We start from the raw sequence: 24,023 nt of genomic DNA, 5'->3' as shown, positions 1-24,023 counted from the left end.
TGTTATTTCACGTGACGACCCCTCGCCTCGGCTGCTTTTGTGGTATATCTTTGCATTTGTGTCCAATTTGCATTAAGCTATGAGCCGACTCGACTGATGTTGTGAAGTTTGAAGATGCTATCCGCGGCTAGCTGAAAAGGAAACTCAAAACTTTTGACTTTTGTCCACTAATAAACTAAAAATCTTCGTTCAGGATCAAGTAAGGATGGAAAACAACGATCAGAATCATGATGAAAATGCACCGCTGCTGAGTGGACGACCGGACAGGAATCAAATTCAGGATGATGATGAGGATGTGGAACTCTCAGGCTGTGGAGCCACAGTTTGTTGTGATCCGAGACGGGCCCTGCATAGATACCTCATTCTTATTTTTATTTGTTTCTTAAGTTTTGGTAAGGATAGACTGAGGCAATATATCTTTATCTTCATTCTAGGGTGACTGTCATTAAAATGAGCTGAGAAAGTCTTAACTGATATTCCGTCAACTTACATTGTAGTTTAAGTTTAACGTTGTTTTTTTTTAAAGAAGTTAAGGAGCTAATTATTAGAGCCTGGTGCTGGACTCTGCTGGAGTTGGAGAGTAAAACTAAACAATTCTCTAGACTAAGCCTAAGGTGAGGTTAGCCTACTCTCCAACTCTAAGAGTTGCCTGGCACTGCACTGTTTGTGTCAATGGCACATTAAAAAAATAATTGCATGTAGACTTGTACTTGTAGTCGATCTTAAACAAGGTTTGGAAAACCATTTCCTGCATCCTGCCTCCACTCTATATAGAATGGATAAAATCATGAAAAATAATACTTGGAAAAAAAACAGTAATGTTTTGACAAAATGATTATCGTCAAATCCTATGATTTTTTAAAGGAACTATATTTATAAGAAAAATCACTTATGGTTTTAAAACGCAACTGTTGTCATAGAAAATTCCAATCACCGTCCAGACAATTGAAAACCTTTCTTTAGCCTAGGACTAGGAGTTGGTGAGTGATCAGACCATTGACATGACAAAAACATTCCAATTTTTAACATCAAAATGCATTTTTTATCTGAATAATGATGGGTAAAGAAAGATTGATTGATTCAGCTTAGGCCTATATTTTGGATTGAGTCATAAAGTTTTCGAACTTATCCAAGCTAGGAAGACAACAAGCTAGGAAGACAACAAGATAGGAAGACAACAAGATAGACCTGGAAACTTGACTGCAGGAACAACTGTATTTTTCCAGTAGATGCGGTATAAAGGTATAAAGGTATAAACATGCATAAGAAACAGCTGAGCAAAAACATGCTAACTAAAAGAAGTATATAGCGGCAGCGATTGCATGAATGGCCTGCACGTCTATAGCCTCTTTGAGGTGTTCAAGTGCAGTATTTACAAGACAAGACAACATGTTCATGTGTTGGGTAATAAATGTTGGTTCGTCACCATTTTTGTGAATTGATCCCAGAGGCCAGAATTGACCTTTGAATTGATGAAAGGATTTTAGTTGACATTTTTTTAATCTTACAAATTTCCAAGTCTTAATTCTCTCAATTTCTTAGGTATTGTGAATGTGGTATCAAAAATTTAATTCATTCACATCACAAATCTCTTCATTCATGTTTTTAATAGAAAAGCTGCATATTTGGTCTATATAAGAATATTTTTGTCCACTAAAACTATTGTAAGGTTGAGAAAATTATATGTTTGGAGGTAGAAAATAAATGAAGTTCTAAATCAAACTCAATCAATCATGCTGAAGGGGGAATAAGTGAAACAGACGCAAAATGAAGAGAACTTAAACCGAAGGAGTCTGGTTGTACACTTTTTAATATCTGGGCTATTTTGCCTCAGCTTAACTTTGGATCACAGAATAATTTACATAAATATTTAAATTAGAAATAGCAACCAATCAAACTAAAGAAAATGGAAGGATCGAACTAAAATGTAAGAACCCAATTCATAAGATAAACCAATAAGGAATGAGATGAGATGACAAAGATGTCTGGTGATTATGTAATAATGGAAGTAGAAACTAAGGAGTCAGGTGAGGGATGGAATGAGTGGAACACCTGAAGAGAGAATAGAGAAGGAATGAAGATGACAAGAGAAACACAGGAAAGGCATTCAGAGTAGAATGAATGAATGACAACTGAATATCATTAAACTCAAATAACCTAAGTCCAGACTGCAAGGGCAGTACTGAAAAGAAATGCAAATGAACTAAAGTCTAGACAGAACAGAAATGTAAAACACCTGAAGAAAACACAAGTCAAAGGAAATAAACAAAATAGGTAAATGACAAATTAACAATCCTACATAAACTTTCTCCTTCCAAAAAATTGTCCTCAATTTTCAAAAAGTAAAATTATATATAAAATAAAGCTGCAAAACCAGAATTTGACAAGTTGAACATCTAACATTATTTACATAAAAGAATTTAAAAAGAAGTAACGTAACCATGACATAATTCAATTTTATAATAAATGTGAAGACCAGGAGAGGATGGAAAAATAAAAAAAAAATATATATATTTTATCAGAATTTTGAACTTTTCCTTTTTGGCATCATATGAGTAACTTCAGTGGAAAATGAACATGCAAATAATTTCAATGTATATCTTATACTTGCATGCCATGAAATTAAATACCGTATCAATTAGAAAAAAACAAAAAACTGAAAATTTTTGTCTTGATTTCCGAAAAGAAAAAAAAATGTTATAATCTTGAATATATATATACATTTTTTTCAAATTATTAAAGATTTGTTTTTGTTAAATTTATGCATGTCTTGCCAACTGGAAAAATGTATCTCCTGGACTTACAAAAAAAATGAAAAACTTATGAGAGCACCACTAGACAAATAGATAAAAACAATTATGGTAGCTCAAAGGAATATTGAACATTGAAAAGTGCAAGACAAAATACTACTGAACTTTACAAAAATTTAACATATGACGTTCAGCAAATAACTTAATTACCAGAAATTATGAAAAATCAAACATTTGAATTTATATAAAGCCATATTTTCTGAAATTATATGACAAAGTATATCTGTGAAAATCTTTGACTTTACTTTAAAAAAGACATTAAACTAGGGGTATCAAAAATCTAGGAATTTTAACTGAATGTTGGAAAAAGAAATTACTGAGTAATACAAATAAAAAAGACTTATTTTGTATAATTTGTAAAATTACAATGATGAAACTTCAATAGTAAAAAATAAGAAATGATTTAAATTGAACATTGAACTAAGTCTGACTTTGTGCAATATAATTGATAAAACTTTAATAAATATACAGTGATTAAAATTGAAATAGTTTTGAGCATTAAGGTATACAAATAAAATATTTCAAAAATTTAGTTGTCATAATCTTTAGTTTTACGATTTCATATATTGCACTTAGTTCACATTATTTTCAGATTTAGAGATTTGTTAGTGTTCTCACCATCAGGGAAATAAATTGTCCAAAAGTTCCAAATAAAGTTTGAGTTTGAGAGAAGAATGTAGTCTGGTGGTAAAATGGAGACATCAAGATCAAGTTGTTGAATATCGGACCTTCTTAGGGGGCGAAAAGTTTTCACTGTATGTATGAAGACCAGGGGAACAGCATCATCCACTCATGGGCTGGAGCAACTGAAGAGCAAAAGGTGGCGGCTGGCTTCGAAGATCAAAGCAGAGCGTCATCAACTCTAGATGCGTAGGCGACAGAGTAACAGGCGAGAGGCTGGAAGGAGTCGTGCATCGAGCGAAGATAGAGGGACAAAGCAACATGAAGACCAAAATGCAGCATCATCCACTCGACGAAGAGAAGCAAGGCGAGAGGCTGGAAAGCATCATGAGGCAAAGGTGGGAGACTGTTGAGCCCGAAGAGACTGAATGAAGAAACATAGGCAGCGACATCATCCACTCCATGTAGTCGGGCAATGGTTGTAGTTAAAGGCAAGAGGCTGACTCGCAGGCAGAACTTTCATCTACTCACGTTGAGAAAAAGGCGAAGGTTGGCTGGTAATCAGGCAGAACGTTCATCCACTCACGAAGAGCAATAGGCGAAGATCCGAGCTGGTACTCAGGCAAGGCTTTCACCCACTCACGTATAGAGCTAAAGGCGAAGACTGGCTGGTAGTAGCATCATCCTACTAGACAAGCCACAGCATTGACGTTGAAGTTGTAGGCGAGCTGCTGGCTAGCATCAATCAGGCAAGAAGTAACGGCTGAACTGAAGTACATGTATGAAGGGCTAAATGTTTCTCCAACAGGAACATGAGGACGATAAAGTTGACGAAATATGATTGAAAGTTTGTGGCGAACAGATAAGCGAGGCATAAGGTTCGAAACACCGCTGCTACCAGTTGTAAGGTTGAGAAAATTATATGTTTGGAGGTAGAAAATAAATGAAGTTCTAAATCAAACTCAATCAATCATGCTGAAGGGGGAATAAGTGAAACAGACGCAAAATGAAGAGAACTTAAACCGAAGGAGTCTGGTTGTACACTTTTTAATATCTGGGCTATTTTGCCTCAGCTTAACTTTGGATCACAGAATAATTTACATAAATATTTAAATTAGAAATAGCAACCAATCAAACTAAAGAAAATGGAAGGATCGAACTAAAATGTAAGAACCCAATTCATAAGATAAACCAATAAGGAATGAGATGAGATGACAAAGATGTCTGGTGATTATGTAATAATGGAAGTAGAAACTAAGGAGTCAGGTGAGGGATGGAATGAGTGGAACACCTGAAGAGAGAATAGAGAAGGAATGAAGATGACAAGAGAAACACAGGAAAGGCATTCAGAGTAGAATGAATGAATGACAACTGAATATCATTAAACTCAAATAACCTAAGTCCAGACTGCAAGGGCAGTACTGAAAAGAAATGCAAATGAACTAAAGTCTAGACAGAACAGAAATGTAAAACACCTGAAGAAAACACAAGTCAAAGGAAATAAACAAAATAGGTAAATGACAAATTAACAATCCTACATAAATGGTGTGTGAGAACTTTGAAGAATTTCTGTAGTTTTTTCATAGATTGATCATGGAAGCAATTATGACTGCCCACATACATGTATATACACTATGGCCACATTTTTTTAACATGAATAACTTTAGTATACAGGGGGAGTAGAGACTTAATTTTGATCTCATTTCAAAACTTGAAGTGAGTAAACTTATAATAATCTAACACTGTTTTCAATTAATTGTAATTAGCGATTAATAGTTAAGAAAACCCCAAAATTCCTTACATAAAAAGCACAAAAAATTCTCGCATAGGAACAATTTATGATGTGATTTTTTTCGGCTGATTGAAGATGTATTATTATGAAATTGGTGTCATTTGAAAGCTGAGTATAAGCTGTATAAAGAGTGATAGTATAAGTTTATATGCATATCAATTTGAGTCATTTTGCTCGATATAATGACTAAAATGGGTTCTTGAGGGATAGTGGAAGCAGTACACATTACATGCAACTCTATGGTATTGTGTATTGCTAGTATTAAACATGTGTAATTTTGGTTTCCAAGGGGCGAGACCTTTGATTTTGGTCTCAGATTACAGCTAAATATAACAGATATTATAATACACCTCCGCACACATCACACAATAATTATGGTAGTTAATTATGATTTTAAGGTAAAAACTGATTAAAAATGTCTGTATTTGATATTTGAAATTAACATAAATTTGCATATCAAAATTACCTTGATGAAATAATTGAATCCCCTTAAGATATATATCATATGAAAGGGAATTTTATGGGCAATACAAATCTGATACCGTAACTAATTAATGGTATGGGCAAAGAGAAAACAAATATGGATGTCTGAAATAAAGTACATTTGGGGTGCTAAAAAATTGAACATTTTCGCTCATAAAATGTGAGCAGTTCATCCTACCTCATTTTAAATGCCATTTTTGGAATACTTTTTCAAAAAAGTATACTTTGTATGGATATGGTGAATATTTTCAAAGCTATGACCATGTTTATACCATAAGTGTGCTCTCATTAGATTTGGGCGATGTTACACAAATGGGGCGTGTTCAAGAAATGGTTTCACCCTTTGAAGTGTGAATTGGTTTTGAACCTGACATTATGATTTATTGCTTTTTCTATTTATGTAGTAGTTACTCATTGAGGTGATTAATAGCTATTTGGTTTCATGTATCATATCTCATTAATTTTAACCAATAATGCCTAGTTTCTACTTACTGTGTAAGAATTTATTTAGTGTACACATTTGTTCATTAGGATCTTTTGGTTTATATCTCACCATAAAAATTTAATTGAATTTGAATCCTCTTTCTGTCACATGTGCATTTACATGTATTTGAATTAAATATTGGGAAAGATAGCTTTCAATATACTGGCAAATTTCAATCACTTATTTTTATAGGGTAGCTGGTCAAAATTCTTTCTGTAAAAACCATTAGGGCCTACATGTAAGGATCATCTTTATTGTAATTTGCTGTATATCGTACATCATTCAAATCTGAAAATCTCTTAAGAATATTTATCATCAAATAAAATGTAATGATGAATTTCTGAATATATTTTACTGGTTTTGTAATACTTAGTCACAAATACATTTTTACATGTTTTTTAGAAGAAACTATTTAAATTAATCACCTGAAAATACTAGATACCGGTGCTCAATTTCCATTTTTATCTACCGTATTTGTTTTCTTATCAGGGAGCTATTTTTGCTATGACAATCCATCCGCTCTTCAAGATCAAATTAAACAGGTAAGTTTTCCTTTTAATAAGGCACTTATTTGAAAGTTTTTCCAGCTGGAATCCTACTCATTGTCTGAAGCTGCTGTGAAAATAATGAAATGTGAACATTGACTTCTTCTGTTAAGATGTCTAAAGGAATATTGTTATCTTTCTTTGGTCATGTCTTTCAGAAGAAATCCCACTCGGCCTCTTTTCCCGTTTAGCCCTCCCATAATGCGGAATGTACATGTAGGAGATCCAGTATTAAGACTTGGTTTACAATGGGAATAGTGAGCATATGAAATCACCAGCACAATTCATCAATACAAAAGTTCAAAATTTTCCCAGACGAAGCATGTCAATTATTCTGTGAAACATGCACGATGCAATGCTTAAATGTATGAATAAAAAAAGTTTCTGATTGGTTCTACATGCAGAAAGAAATCATTGACTTTGAATTGAAATTGATCACTCTGCCCTCATAACTCGTTTATATTTTTCGATCTCTTTTCAGCATTTTATTTTTAATGCGTGAATGCTCCTGCCATTATATTTGTTGGTCATGTGATCTTTCTTGATCTTATTGTCATTTGAACCCAGTCATTTCCTTGAATGTATCTCTTCCTGTAATCCATACACCTGCTTCCTGCTATTGCTATTTGTGATTATTCACTTTTGGTGACAAGGAAATATAGATATATTTCTCCAGAAATTCTTTATGGAATGTGAAATGAGTACATGTACTTGGCAGGTGTTCATAATGATACAGTTCAACCTTGTCTGTTAAGTACTAGTAATACATTTTTGCTAAGTTATGTATTTCCTGATCCAAGGAAATCATAGATTATTCTTTTATTGGCAATGATATAAACAATGCCTCCATTTTTTGCTGATTTACAAAATGATGAAATAATCAATAGGTTTGTTAATGAAAACTCTCTTTGATTTGTTTTTTTAATGGGTTTAATATAAGACGGACACAAGTATTGTATGGGTTTGCGTGTATGCAGATATGGAAGAAAATTATCTTGTCTCATAGAAGAACTCATCCATGCTCTCTGATATTCATCACAGTCATATAGCCATGCAATATTCTAGAAGTGCTATTTGCAGAGTATTCTGATGGAGTCATTTTCCTTTTTTTTTTCCTGGAAAGCAGAGATTATTGTTCAAATGCTGAAGTAAATCATATATTTCTAATCAGAATTTTATGAGATACCGGTACTGTGATGTTAATAATTTGCATGTGTTTATTTATTGTGGTTAAGAGGAAGGGGGTGTGGGGGGGGGGGGGTGATGAACGACAAATTTGTTTTGGTTTCTAATTTACGACTGAAAATACTGTTTCATACAGAAATGTATTAGCTTTATTAAACACTTTTGTGTTGGCAGGTTATGCACAAAGACACAGCCAGTTTCATGCTGCTTTACTCTCTGTACTCGTGGCCAAATGTTATTCTCTGTTTCTTTGGAGGCTTCCTCTTGGACAGAGTCTTTGGTGTCAGGTGAGTAGTGGATGGATGGATGGATTAGTGGATGGAAGGATAGATTGATGGATGGATGGATGGATGGGTGGATGGATGGATTAGTGGATGGAAGGATAGATTGATGGATGGATGGATGGGTGGATAGATTGATGGAAGGAAGGATGGATGGATGGATGGGTGGATGGATGGATGGATAGATGGATGGATGGATGGATGGAAGGAAGGATGGATGGATGGATGGATGGATGGGTGGGTGGATGGATAGATGGATGGATGGATGGATGGATGGATGGAAGGATGGATTAATGGATTGATTGATCGATGAAAGGAAGGGGATTAGTGGATAGATCTATAGATGGAAGGATGAGCAAATGAATGCTGGATGAAAGAAAGAAACAATGCAATGAATTAAAAACAATGAATGTTTCAAAACTAAAACTTCAGTGAAAGAATGAACGAGTGAATGATTTAATGAATAGCAAAATTGAGTGATGTGGAATTGCAGCATACTTCATTAAACTGATATCAGAAAATGATGTACCGATAATCAATCAAGGTCTGAAACTGCTACAATGTCAATGATAGAATGTTATGTATGAATTGATAAAGGATTTAGTGTTATGATTAAAGGATGAATACGTGATTGAATTAAATAAATTGGAATGAATGACTAAATTAATTTCTGTAAAAGTGAGGTATTGAAGGAATCTATTAAAATCAGGGATATGGTGAAATTAAAATGTTTAAATGTCAATTATTGAACAATATTCTGTTGTGATACTGTTGTAAGTCCCCAAGATAAACATGATGATGTTATTTTCAATTATGTTTTTTTTTAGAAAGTCAAAAAGGGGCCTAAGCTTTCGATCCTAGCAGAATCTTTGTCGGAGGCAAAATGACAAACATATAAGGTGGAACAACCATAATATAGACCACAAACAAGCTACAGCAACACTAGAAACAAGGAGACAAAAGGGGCATTACTAATGCCCCCTTTGTCTCCTTGTTTCTAGTGTTGCTGTAGCTTGTTTGTGGTCTATATTATGGTTGTTCCACTTTATATGTTTGTCATTATGCCTCCGACGAAGATTCTGCTAGGGTCGAAAGCTTAGGCCCCTTTTTGACTTTCTAATTTACTCCATTGGCTCTCTTTTATTAGATAAGCAGTTTTCAGCAGCTTCTTTTTGCCATGTTTTTTTTTATATTAAACTTGTGAATTGAATTATTTCATTTTTATAGAGTTGGCACCCTTATCTTTGGTGCTTTTGTCCTTATTGGGCAATGTATCTTCGCTCTTGGGGCAACACTCAACAACTACACTGTCATGCTGGTGGGAAGATTCGTCTTCGGGTGAGTTAAGCATTCAATTATTATTTGCTGGAGAATTGTTGAAAAAATACCTTCCCTACAACATAATTAGGATAAGTAAATAGAAGTATGTAGCTCAAACAGAAATGCATATTTACTCATTTCTAACTCCTCAATCGGAGTAATGTATATGTTATTAGTGATGTTGTAATATAATTTCTTTTATCATCATTATTGCCATCATCATCCTCATCGTCGTCGTCATCTCCATCATCTCCATCATGTTCATCAGCACCAGCATCATCCTTTCCTCATCACCATCATAATCATCATCATCGGCATTCTCATCATCATCATCATCATCAATCATCGTTGTTGTCGTTGTCGTCATCATCATCATCGTCATCAATGTCACCGCAGATGAAAATTATTTCATGCAATTATTTTCTGTTGATATTTTATATTGTTTTTCAGGTTGGGTGGAGAGAATCTAGCTGTAGCACAGAATACATACTCTGTGAATTGGTTCAAAGGAAAAGAGCTCAACATGGTCTTTGGACTACAACTCAGCTTTTCAAGAGTGGTAAGTATGAATATGTAGAATTAGTTGACATTATTGAAATAATATTACTATCATTATCACAATAATATGAACAATGTTAATTATCATATAATGTCTACTTCATTTGGTTCAGCTTGTCAAGGAGGGTGATGCAGTACATTGGGATTACCCCAAGTAAAACAAGTATAAGTAAAATGAGAAATTATCAGACTAAAAACACTTAAATTCTTCCAAAGCAGGGATCAAGGATGACATACCTGTTAAAGTTGTAAAGGAAATCGCTCTTGAATTGTCTGTGCCCCTTACTGATATCTTGAACACTTCTTTCCAACTTGGGGTTGTACCAGATCAATGGAAGCTCTCCCAGATTACCCCGATAGCTAAGGCACTGCCCGCGTCTATCGACCAATCGCTCTCACAAGTAACTTTGCTAAAATAGCTGAATATTTTGTGGCAAAATGGCTTTTGCAAGACATTGAAAAACACATTGATTCACGTCAGTTTGGTAATAGGACTGGACTTTCCACTACTCACTATTTGGTACAGCTTTTTCATTGTCTTTTTGAAAATGCAGAAAAAAGTAAATCGATTTCTACCAATGTGTGTTTTAGCAAAGCCTTTGACAGGCTTGATCATACTGTACCATCTTTATCCGTAAAATGATTGATCTTGATGTACGACCATGCTTAATTCAGTGGGTTGTTGATTTCCTAGAATGTCGTCAACAGTGTGTTAAGTATCAGGGTAAAATATCTCAATGTTTGGAAAATAAGGCAGGAGTACCGCAAGGTACAAAACTAGGTCCGTTACTTTCTGATTATGATCAATGACGCATGTAATTCTTCGACTATTCCTTACTTCAAATATGTTGATGATCTAACTTTCGCAGAATGTAGAGTAATATCATCACCCCCCCCCAAAAAATGGGATGAACATGTAGAAGTGTAATAGGAAACTTTATATGTTCAGATCACTCAAGCAATATGGAATGCCCATTGAAGACCTAAAAACTGTCTTTGTTGGATACATCCGTCCCTTATTAGAATATTGCACACCGGTTTTCAATGGGTTTGACCAAACAACAGATCACTGACCTAGAAAGAGTACAGAAACGAGTCTGCAAAATTATGTTAGGACGTAACTACTCATCGTATGAAGATGCTTGCCAAACAATCAACCTTGAAACTCTGGATTCTCGACGGAAAATTCTTGCTAAAAAATTTGCTAAATCTCTTACAATCAATCCACACTGCAGAACTTGGCTCCCTCCTCCCAAAAGGCTAGAAATTTCACCAAGGAAAATCCCTAAGTACAATCAATACAAATGCAAAACCAGCCAATTCCGAAATAGTCCCATCCCCTACTTTATAGACTTACTAAACGAGAACTAGATACATTTGTTGACCCCCCCCCGGAAGATATGATAGATATAGTTTTCTTTATTTGCTAGGATATCCATCCTCATTCTATACAGCCTTGCCCCACTCAGTCTACTCTGTACTTAATTTGTTGTCATACATGCATCCCTTTTGTTTTTAATCTTCGCCACTACTTTCTTCATCTTTCTGGCCCAATCCTCTCTCTGTACTTTCTACCTATATCTCCTTTTAATTACCCTTTCCCCTTACTTACCTTTTCTCTGTCTGTCTCCCTATGCTGTCTTTATCCTTCCCCATCTTCTCTTTTCTAATACTTTACATTCATGCATGTACAATGTGCCTCATTGTAGTGGTTATAATTTGCGTACTTAATATTTATAATGTTCAATACAATGTATGATTTTATTTACTTTCAACAATTTATTTCCTTGTATTATAATAAGAAGTACTTGTAATTTTATATCATTTCATGTTTGTATTTGAGTATTATTCTATTGTAAATTGTACACATGTTTTTATTCAGCCTTTGGCTGCGAGGCATGTTTTTAATAAACCATTATTGAATTGAATTGACTAATAATATTAATGGCCATGATGATCATTATGATGATGTAAAAAAAATAAGAAGTTCTTTTTAAAATTTAGATTGTTTTGATTCACTGCTATGTCAACTAAGGTAAATAGTATGCAATGTTTCTGTAGCCTTTAATACGACGTTCTTAGGCGCTGCACACTGTCAACCTGGTCGTAACACGGTTACCCTGATCAGATGTTGAGCATTCAACAAATTCCTTTCTACTGGGTACCCATTTACTACACATGGGTGGAGAGTGGCAAATGTGGGTAAATGCTTGCTAAAGTAATCCCAAAGTATACTTTCATTTCTGCTGTGTGCCTTCACATAAAGTGTCTCAACACTCTATATTTATAGATTACAAAGTAAGTGATCATTGCAATTTTCTATATTGATTTTATTTCAATGTTCTTGTTGTTTTGCAGGGCAGCACTTTGAACATGAATATCTTGGCACCAATCTTCAAAGCACTTGACAAGGATATACCAGGATATATCAGACTAGGATATGTACTTTGGCTTGGTATGTACATGTATCAGGAAAAAAAAAGACACTGGATATAAAAAAAAGACTTAGGGCTATTCATTCCCAACAGGTCCATTGTACATGCAGTCTCTATAAAGCCAGTAGATTTAGCAGTCTTGTGTAACAACACCTTAAGTCATCAACTCCTCAAAGCTGGCCAGGTTCTTAATCTATAATGCAACATTCAGAGCAATTGTATTAAAATATTGGTCCACATGAATAATAACACACTAACTACTCAGTACCACATTAGTCATATTACCAAGGAGCAGAACAATGTTGTTATCAAGTATGGGCTGCTTTTATTGAATAGGATGATATGATTTCAGAAGCCGATAAATTCGTGTAAGAATTCAAGAAATCCTACAGGTAAATCGTCTTTCCATACTTCCATTTCATTTAATATCGTCAAAATTTCATATGAATAGTGAAATTCAGTTGATCTAAACCTACTTAAATTTCTTTGTTTTCCCCCACATCATTAAGTGTATGTTGAAACTTGAATATGTCAATGTTATCATATTTGTTTTATGTTTGTCTCATTGTGCCATTAGGAGCCGGGATGTGTGTGTTTTCTATCTTATGTGGTGTTTTCTTGGGATATTTTGACATAAGAGCTGCAAGAATACTCAAAAGAGGAAATGGAGGAACCGGTAAGTGACATTAAATTATCAAATTAATTGTGAGAAAAAGATGTGACATTGAAAACACAGAATATCGAGTAAATGAATTGTTCGTATTCTGTAATTTTTCGCAAAGTTTAAAATAACTTTTGTGTCACCTCCCTATTTTCAAGAGTGCTGTAGTATGTTTCCATAATTTCAAATGTCAGTACAATTAATAAAAAAAGATTGTAATAACTCCTTAATGTATTGAATACATTATTTTTTGGGAAAATCAGATTTATGAGTAAAAAATATTGCTTTTGAATATATGATACGGTAATATGATATAAATCAAAAGTCTATTTTCAGCGTCCAACACGTCTTTGTTGTTTGAATTGTATTCAAATTAAATATTAATAATAATTAGAAATGTCGTGAGAGCTGATATGAAGTACAGTATATGACATTCATGTCAAATTCAATATCGTATTTCAAGATTATCAGGAATAGTGTACAGCTCTATTACCAAATCAGTAAATAACCTTTTGCCCAAAGGATATTTCTAATGTTTTCACATTTGTTTTTGCAGGAGAGACAATCAAGTTGAGCGATATCAAGGACTTCCCTCTCAGTTTATGGCTTATCTTCTTAGTCTGTGTTTTCTACTATGTCACTGTCTTCCCTTTCATTGGGCTTGGAATGTAAGTACCATCCTACTACAAGGCAATTTATAAATAATAATCCACTCTCTTTTTGTATGTATGACCCCCATATTTACCCATTTTTACTTCACTTTATGAATTACTCAAGCTATGATATGATAATTAAGAGTGTTAAATATTTATTCATTTATTGAAGAACTGGAGAGTAAGGGAGAGAAGCGACTGAGCTTGTCGTGGGGGTACTTTTGTATTTTTTAAAGTGAAATTGAAGGATTTTGTGCACACTTAAAAAAAATATTTGTGCAAATTTTCATTAAAAAATGAATGTTTTTAAAATTCCTGGGGAGGGGTGGGGGCAATTCCCATCTGCCCCCAAACTGCGTATAGCCATGCTTACAAGTCTTTCTCTTTATAAGTATAGTATAGAATGCATTCTAAATATAATTGGAATGTGAGTATTGTCCCACTATGAGGAAATTTAGAAATAACAATCAACTGTTTTTTTTGTATTTGACCCCCATATTTATCCATTTTTACTTCACTTTATTAATTACCCAAGCTGCAATATGATTATTAGAGAGTATTATATATTTTCATATGAAGTAGAAATAGGAGAGCCAATTCAAAAGTTGAAAATTAAATGCTAAAATTTCCATTTTCATATGCTCGAAAATTAGTTTATACAGTACAAAGTTTATAGATTTATTTATAGCTGTATACTTCAGTCCGTATATAGTCGTCCTCCCGCAAGTCAGATAATCGCATATGTTGGAGCATTTTATTTGTGCCAGATTATGCAATGTGCGTTACTTACTCATTCTATAAAATCAGACTAACAGATGTGTACGGTTCCAAGAGATATGACTCTTAAATATGCAGAGTCACGTATGCATATAAATTGTTGCCGAATAACTATTTCCTTTTGTTTATTCAGTGTATTCTTTGAAGACAAGTTTGACATGTCTCCCACAAAAGCTAATCTTGTAAACAGGTAAGAGAATGAAAGATCTTCTCATACTAGTAATTGAATTAAAGACATTATTTTCTTCATTATAAAATTCAAACAAATGTTCATAAATCATGATTGTTCTGTGAAAGAGATTCATTTTATTTTCCCTGTAACATCAAGCTTAGTGATTGATCGTAAGACTGATATTACAATAGGTCATACACAATTATCAATGGAATCAGTTGTAGAAAACAGCCCAATGATAAATCTCTTCAGTTTTATGTTTCAGGGCTGTGAATGAGATGTAAAATAGATTGATATTAACAGAAAAAAACCCAGGAACCGACACAAATTTTGTATGAACGATAGGCCACAAAAAAGGCATTTTGGAATCTAAACTTGCCAACAGAGACATGCAAATGGATCAATTTCCTCAAATAAAAAAGTAATATTTGTTAGTAAATGTCTTCCAAGCTCTTTGCATATACCGGTATAGAAACTAGGGAGGTCCACTGTGTAAACACATGTCCTATGCTATTCTTACATTACCACTGACCTCTATATATGACCCACTCCATATATGCATAAGTTTAGGGCAGTGGATGTGTTGATTTCTTCTTGTGCAACTAGGCTAGGTTGAACTTGTGTTCATTCTTCATGAATTATATAATAGTCATATTGGCATCAATATTTTCTTTTGAAACAGTTTAATGATATATTTCAGTTATGTCTATATCTTTCTTCTCCGTTTATTTGTATCTTATTTGTATCTTCGTATCTTTCAGCTTGGTTTATTTCATCTCCGCTGCCGCATCTCCCTTCTTTGGTTTTATTGTCGATAGAACAGGCAAAAATATCTTCTGGGTGGCCTTGGGCATCATTCTGACTCTGGTTTCCCATGGCGCTTTAGCATTCACCTTCATCAATCCGTTTGCAACTATGGTAAGTTTCCTTGTCCCACACGCACATATTTGTGTTAGTGTTGTTTGCATCCATTGTAGGTGTCCCATGTAAGTGTTGTTTGCAACCATGATATGTGCCCCACATATACTAAACAAATATATCAGGCTTTGAGAAAGTATAGTGGAATTATTTATTTGAGGTTGGTCTGGTCTTTCCCCGAGGGAAAAATAGTAGTTTTGCCAGTCCAACCGAGGATTAATAATTCCCACTATGCTTTCGAATGAAACGCCTGATATATTTGTTTTATATCCTACTTTTAATAATTTATAACCAAAATCTGTGCGCTGAGCTTGCAAGGTCTGGTTACTTGCGTTGAATTACCTTCTTTTCTCCGAGCCACCGCGCTCAGCGGAACGCAGATGAGTGCCTGCGCTGACGCACCGCGGGACTTTCCCGGGAGAGAGAGCTCGCTGGCCGGTGCGCCCGAGAGTTAGCTAAATATCCAGTTTTCTGAAATCGTGACGTCAGAATATTGGTATAGCGAAAAATATATTGAGGTCTGGCGTCACGCAACATCATAGTTGAAATATATTCGGTCACATGATGCTTTTTTAACCAATCACTATACAGGATTCAATCTATGTAGGATATAAATGTTAATGTAAAGTGTTTTTTTATTTTCCCATATTTACAGTCATTAGGATCCTGGGGATAGGGGAAAATATCCCATGAATATGACTTCAAATTAGATTTTTAGGAAGCTGTGATTTCGGTGAAAGGAAAATTTTCCCCCTGTTTTCTAGTTACGTGGAAAAATTTGCTTTTTGATGTGGACAAAAAATTCAAGAATTCCAGAATATTCATGTTGTGAGTTATTTGTTTTTACATTAATTTCTTGGCTTTCTCAATTGACACATATGGGCCAATGTAAAGTTAAGCTCTACCCTGATAATTTGTTATTGATTGTTCCTCATTCATTTTTGTCAGAGATCTGAATGAGTAATAAAGATGGTCATTTCTATTTTTTTTTCTTTCTAGACCTTGATGGGAATTGCTTACTCTATCCTTGCCTGTGCTCTGTGGCCAATTGTAGCCTTCATCATGCCTGAACATCAACTTGGGACAGCATATGGATTGTAAGTTCTGAACTCAGATTTAATTTCAAATCTGGTCTATGTTGCGGGTTAACTATGGATAGCCACTTGCAGCATAAATCTCTAACAGTGCATATTCAATTTTCAGCTCATTCTGACACTAAAATCATTTTTATCAAACTGGGAATAATGACAAAAGAATAGGAGGAAAATACAATGTATATATTGAAAACGTTGAAAATTGAAATGCCATTAAATGTAAATGTCCTTTTATATGAAGAGACTGTCCCAAGAAGTTTATTGCACTCATTAAGGCAAGCTGCCGCAAGCATCATATATATTATATGTTGTTTTATGAAACAAATCATGTACAGATTTTAGACCTCATTTTTGTATGCATTTGTTCTTAGTTTTAAAATTGTTTTTCATTTCTCTCTTCTCACCTTCCCCTATCTTTTATTTATATTTTTTTTATTCCTCTTACAACTCACCATCATCACTTTTCTTTTTCCACTTTCTCTGTTGGCCCTTCTTTTTCATACTTCTTTCTCTTTCATGTTTTCATCCCCAATGGCTTAACTGATTCTCTCTCTGCCTCTTTCCCCTCCTACTTGCTCTCTTTTCTCTCTCTCCCTCTCTCTTTCCCGTCTCTTCTTCTGTACCCTCTCCCTAGTATGCAGTCGATTCAGAACCTAGGTTTGGCTATAGTAGCTGTAATAGCAGGCAAGATTGTTGATTCCAATGGTTATCTCCTATATGAAGTCTTCAACCTATCCTGTCTATGTAGTAAGTTGATCTTATTGAATTTGCAGAGTATTATCTTATCAGTAACCCCCCCTCCCCCCCAAAAAAAAAAAAAAAAAAGAAAGAAAGAAAGAAATAAGATAAAATAAAAAATAAATAATAAATAATGAAAAAATAAAAATAAATCAATAGATAGATAAATAAATAAAAAAAAAATAAATAGATAAATGAATAAAAAAAAATACCATGAGATACCAGCTTTAAAGCAGAATTAAATCCTGACATAAATTTGATTTTAATTGAAGCAGAAAGTCAAAAGAAACATATTGGTGAAAATCTATCATATATTATAAACAGAGTTATGGATTTTGATAGTTTGATTTTGTGATGTCACATGCCAGCAACACTGCATGTTTGATTATTGTCGTCGTCGTCATCATCACCACCACCACTACCGTCGTCATCATCATCATCATCTCTTCATCATCATCATCATCATCACCATCATCATCTCTTCATCATCATTATCATCATCACTATCATCATCACCATCATCATCACCATCATCATCATCATTGTCATCATCATCATCTCATCATCATCATTTTCAATATTATTATCATTATTATTTTTCATTATTACTACTACTACTACTTTTATTATTACTATTATTATTCTAAATTGCATTAAGTTTTATTTTTCTTAATTTTCTCCTCGTAGTTGCCCTGATCTGCTGTGTATTGATGTATCTAGTAGATTCAACAAGAGGAGGGGGTCTTAATCTCTCAACGAGAGAAAGGAAGGCTCTGGCCAAGAAGGAAGAAGAAGATTTGAAGTGAGTAATATTTTCATTTCATTTTCATTTTGTCTTAAAGGGGCAGTGAGCTGACCAACACAGTATGTGGTCTGCCATTGACTGTGTGTTATAGATAGCTAGTTGTAAATATACCTTTATGCCTTTGAGATAAGTTTTGTTATGAGTATTCGCCATCTGTGTTGTATAACGCCTCAGAAGTTGTACAGCGAAAATTCAATTCATTTTTTGGTACGATAATTCATGAAAATGAGTACAGACTCATCGAAGCAAAAAGCAAAATCCCTCCATGATTCAAGCCCATATCATATTTGTAGTATCAATGTGTATTTATAGCTAGTAGGCTCTTTCATATTGTGCCTGCATCTATCTATTTACTAAGCGCATTGTGACATCACCTTTTAAAACCATGCAATGGTACATTTTGGATGGTATATGTGCAAATTGATGAATGTTGTACTTACAGCTTCCAATTTGCTTGCTTAACACAGGCTGAGTAGGCGTTGTACAATCTGAATTGATTGTTTATCTAACTATAATTCCTTATCATTTGGATGTACAGAGAGAAATTACACCAGTCTTAACTGTTTTACCATCTAAATGTAACTCCTTATTGTTTGTATTTACAGAGAGAAATTACACCAGTCGGAACTACCTTCTACATCTAGTACTATTCAGCCCCAGTCAGCCTTTGCTCTTAGGAATAGATAGACATAGAGTAATTACACCAGTCTTAACTGTTTTACCATCTAAATATAACTCATTATTATTTCTATTTACAGAGAGAAATTACACCAGTCTGAACTACCTTCTACATCTAGTACTATTCAGCCCCAGTCAGCCTTTGCTCTAAGGAATAGATACCTCTCAAGGCTGGGAGCTAAGGTAAGAATTCCTACTTAATAAGTTATATTATTCAAACAAAAAATCAGAAAATAGGATGAACAATCATCTTAATTTTGATGAAAAATACTTCTTTGGAGGTTCAGACTAATAATTTAATCTTGAAAAGATTGGAGGTTATAATACTTGCTCCTAATAAACTGTTGATGTGACCTGAAATTATTCAATCTTGGAAATAAATGAACATTTTTATGTCATGTCTTAGAATCCAGTTTCATTGTTTCTTATTACCAGCCACTTGTCACATTTCAGTTGAATTTGTTGGAACATTGGAAGAAAAATGAATAGCATACATATATTTCTATCTTAATATTGCTGCCTTGGAACTAAACTTTTCTATGATATTCTGCATTCTTCCCAATTTCATTGAATTGTGTCTCCTTTTTTTCTTGTATCTCTGGAAGGTTAAAATGCTCCTATAAATTGTAAAATAATTAGCAAAGCTTTGAGGCTTATTGAATAAGTTTTGTTTTATTATCATTTTTCAGTTACCTATGAATTACAACCCTCATACAATGGCACTATCGAGACATGGAATCTTGCAGTAGAGACTTCCCCTTCACAGCCAGAAGGTCCCAACTCCTTTAGGTCTATTTCTAATGATGGCTTTGTGAATAATTAACTCTCTCTTTATATTGTAAAGTTGATTTATGTATACAAGTATATCGTTCAGTTCTGCATTGATTACCAATAAGAAGATCATATATATATATATTTGTATTTTTGTAATGATTGTTATAAATCTGCCAGATTTGAATATAATGTATTACAAGACGTCTTATATATTTCTGTACTTACAATTATCTATGAAGTTATGGTCGTCAAATGAAAATTATGATTTGTGACAATATTTTTTCATTATGCAATATATAGCCATATTTTGAGGCTAAGATTGCAGAGGTTTTATTTCATTTTGTATGTTTGTAAAATATCATTTTCAGTTCAGTTGTTAATGTACAAGACTTTTTTTTCTGGAAAATCATGTCGAGGAATAACGCAATAGGGTAAGAATAAAGAAAAGGTGAAAAAAGAGTTCTTTAAGCATCCTTTATCATCAGTCATGTAAAACCACATCAGATTGTGTGTTTTTTTTTTAACTTTCATAATTATGTCCAGTATATACAACTTGAAGTTAGGTGTATAATGATAATAATATGGTATTTATAATGCGCTTAAGGACATACATGTACAGCTCTTTACAGATTTATTTTTACCCCAGTCATGGGATTCAATCAGTCATTCTTGCACACAATGTATACACATCCTCCACTCCCTGGGGAGTATTCCAGCCAGTTGCCCTTGAGGCGCACCCAAAACTGGACAAGCCACAATAACTTGAACATCCTACGGGTGCCCATTTAACACCTGGGTGGAGAGTGACAAAGTGTGGACTAATGCCTTGCCAAAGAACGCTAAGCCACAATGGAATTTGAACTCATGACTGCTTGCAAGGCGAAAGTCAGCACCACTACACCATGGCTCTTATATATATTCAGTAACAAATTAAAAGTCACATCTAATCCCTTATTTGTTGATTTTGTTTGATAACCTTCCTATTCATATCCAATCGGGTCAAACGCAGTTCATAAGTGTGTCATCCCCAGGTAATAAACTGAGATGGATTTAGCACAAAGCTACAGTTATATGGGTTTATATTAATACCTTACTTGGACATTCATGAATTACTTAGAAACTGACTATAAGTAAAGCAAATGCATTCCTTCACTTATCAGGATTCTTTCCCACTCATATATTACACAGATATGTTCTAATAATCATTATTTCCAATACTTTTATGACTTTAACTATTAGTTTCTTTCACTCTCTGTGAAAGTCAGTGAACTTAAAGATGCTTCATTAAAGGGATGGTCCAGGCTGAAAATATTTATATCTAAATAAATAGAGTAAAATTTACAGAGCAAAATGCTGAAAATTTGATCAAAACCGGATAACAAATAACAGTTATCGAATTTTAAAGATTTGCACTATTCCGGTGAAACAGTTCTTGGCATGTCCTTATGAATATTCATTAGGTTGGCTGATGATGTCATATCCCCACTTGTTCTTTTGTATTTTATTATATGAAATTAGGTTTATTCAAAATTTTTCTACCAAGAACTAAAACAATTGGATTGACAACTGATTAAGTGCATTAGTTATTTATTGCCGCAACTTATTTCATCAAAATGGAGACACATCATTTACACATGTATGAAAAAATGAAAAAATATATGATTTCATGTAATACTATAAGAAAAAGGAAAGTGGGGATGTAACATCATCAGCCCACCTAATGAATATTCATGATGATGTGCATATAACTATTTTCACAAAATATTGATAAACTTTGAAATTCAATAACTTCGTTATTTGTTATCCGATTTTCATGAAATTTTCAGCATTTTGCTCTGTGAATTTTACTCTATTTATTAAGATATAAATATTTTCAGCCCGGACCATCCCTTTAAAGATTTCTCAGTCTCTGCCCTTTTTCTGGGTATCTCTGATTCTTGTTTTTTTTTCTTCTCTCTCGTCTCTTCACCTATCTTTTCTTTGTGTCCTTTGGTTACTTTGTTTTTCTTTTCTTTCTCCTTTTGTTTTTCTGTTTTATCACTGCTTTTCACCTTTATCCACTCTGCTGTACATATCAACTTAATATATCTTTCTACTTTACTTTCCCTTTCTCTGTGTTTTATAGTTTTTACCCTCAACACATTTTGTATAGAAAAAAAATTATTGTCTTTAATCTTGGGTAGCCCCTGTTACCTTAAACTCCCCACTATCTGCCCACCCCCCTCTCTCTTTCCATTTCTTGGTAACAAATCAGAGATCAATTCACATTTAAAGGAAGCCATGAAGTGTCAGCTAGATGTAACTACTGCCTCTTCAATTTACTTCTAGATGGCCAGAAGCCATGTTAAGAAGCCCCAAACGTGTATAGCATCATTATATGACTCCCCAAGAGGGTAATATAACAAAGTATTGCACTTATTTATGTTAAGGTAGATGATGTGAAAAAGGGATTGATTGCACCCATAGAAATGCAGGCATCAAAGAAAAGAATAGGATTATAACGGGATAAATTGAAGGAAGAACTAAAGAAATTAATCACATTGAAGGATGTGAATAAAGTTGACCTATTGTGTTGGAAATTAATCAAATTTGAAGGATTAGGCAATTGTGTCTTCTTCTTTTAAAGCAAGATAAAGTGTAACAGATTACCTTATTACCCTAATCTGCTTATTTGCTCATATTTATCAGAGCTATTCTCCTTGGTGATTGCCTGCACATCATGTATTTATTCCATAGAAGGACCAGTAAGAAAGGGTAGATTTACCGTCTCATTATAAAGTACAGTTGTGCTCAAAAGTTGATGAACCCAACCACAAAATGCACCCTTTCATGTTGAGTATTGAATATAGACAACAACACTACAATATTTGGCGAGCCCAGAGAAACAAACTTTATTTAATGTAATATTTTTTCATCTGACTTCAAAATTAAATATCTAAAACATGGCAGAACCTGAACAATTAATGTGTTTATTTTCTGGTGGGGTTCAATAACCTTTGAGCGCCACTGTTTTCGCCTTGATATACATGTATTTACACTGAACTGTATGTACGCTCATAATAGCAGACATAATGAAATGCTTTGCATGAATTCTCACTATACATTATGTCTATGTGGGGGCGTTGTGGTCTAGTTGTTATGACTCTCGTCTGTCAATCTGAGGGAAGTGGGTTCAATTCCCAGCCATTGTGTGTTTTCCTTCAGCAAGAAATAGATGTATACCCACATTGTGCTGCACTCGGCCCAGGTGAGGTGAATGGGTACCTGGTAGGAAGAATTTCCTTGAATGCTTAACCCTAACTAGGCCGGGCTTTTTTGGCTGTTCTGCGGCCGGGGGGGGGGGGGGTTGATTCAACCCCCCCCTGAGATCTCGGCCGCTGATCGCGCGAGCGCCGCAAAAATTTGCACGCTGGTAGTGTGCGATGTAATCTACAAGGCTGTATGGTAAAATTTTCCAAAATAATGAGATTTTATTTTATATTAATTAATTATGCTAATTTATGCATAAATCATACTTTTTGCTCTAATTTACTAAATAAAGCTCCTAGAATGCTAATTTTTGGTAAAAATATTCTTTGTAGCATTCTTAACAATGGCAATTGAAAAAAACTTCGGTTTGGAAATCAATTTCTTATGTATTTTATTGTTTTATGAATTTTTTATGTTTTTCCTTATTTTTTCAACCTTTTGTTTTTCTTTGTTTTTTTCACCAGATTTATTGCACAACCTTTTTGAAGCATAATTATGCTAAAATCAATTGCTTTGAGCTGTTTAAAGTAAAAATAATCATATCTTTATGAATAAGATGAGAAAACTCAATTTGCATTGACTTTGTACACAAAATCACGTTTTGGAGCAATTTTTGGTCTGACATGCATTTACAAAATGTTGCGTAATTTTGGAACCGCGTACCCGGGCATCGTAAATTTTTTCTCAAAAGATGCGCGAGACTTAAAAGTATAAACTCTGCCAGTGGTGTGGTAAAAAAATTTCACGCGGCGGAATGATCGCAGAAAATGTTGAGGAGGGGGTTGATTCAACCCCCCCCCGGCCATTTTAGGGTTAAGCCTCTATAGGTGCAGTATGCTGAGGCAAAAAGCGCTTTGTAAATCCAGCTGTTATTGTTATCAGGAGCCCTGTATTTTTTTCATCTTATCTATTTCATCTGAAATGTATATAACTTCCTAGAAATTGGTATAGTACTGAAGTGTCTCTCTTATTATCTCTGAAAATGAATCT

The 24,023-nt window shown here is 34.1% G+C and overlaps 1 protein-coding gene across 1 annotated transcript; it reads left to right on the top strand.

Moving 5' to 3' along the window:
• The first annotated feature begins 21 nt into the window (after nt 1-21).
• LOC129279709 (major facilitator superfamily domain-containing protein 1-like) lies at nt 22-22,365 on the top strand. Its single transcript, XM_054915809.2, has 15 exons — nt 22-392; nt 6,680-6,732; nt 8,095-8,207; nt 9,429-9,539; nt 9,972-10,080; nt 12,438-12,534; nt 13,092-13,190; nt 13,732-13,843; nt 14,739-14,795; nt 15,539-15,695; nt 16,695-16,792; nt 17,424-17,536; nt 18,215-18,329; nt 19,091-19,193; nt 19,700-22,365. The coding sequence occupies exons 1-15, from the start codon at nt 206-208 to the stop codon at nt 19,757-19,759; spliced, it is 1,584 nt and encodes a 527-aa protein (XP_054771784.2). The 5' UTR covers nt 22-205; the 3' UTR covers nt 19,760-22,365.
• Nucleotides 22,366-24,023: the final 1,658 nt, after the last annotated feature.

The sequence above is a fragment of the Lytechinus pictus genome, chromosome 16 (genome assembly GCF_037042905.1).
Source record: "Lytechinus pictus isolate F3 Inbred chromosome 16, Lp3.0, whole genome shotgun sequence".
In the NCBI taxonomy this organism is placed as follows: domain Eukaryota; kingdom Metazoa; phylum Echinodermata; class Echinoidea; order Temnopleuroida; family Toxopneustidae; genus Lytechinus; species Lytechinus pictus.
The sequence above is the reverse complement of the archived record's forward strand: the minus strand, read 5'-3'. Positions and strand labels throughout refer to the sequence as shown.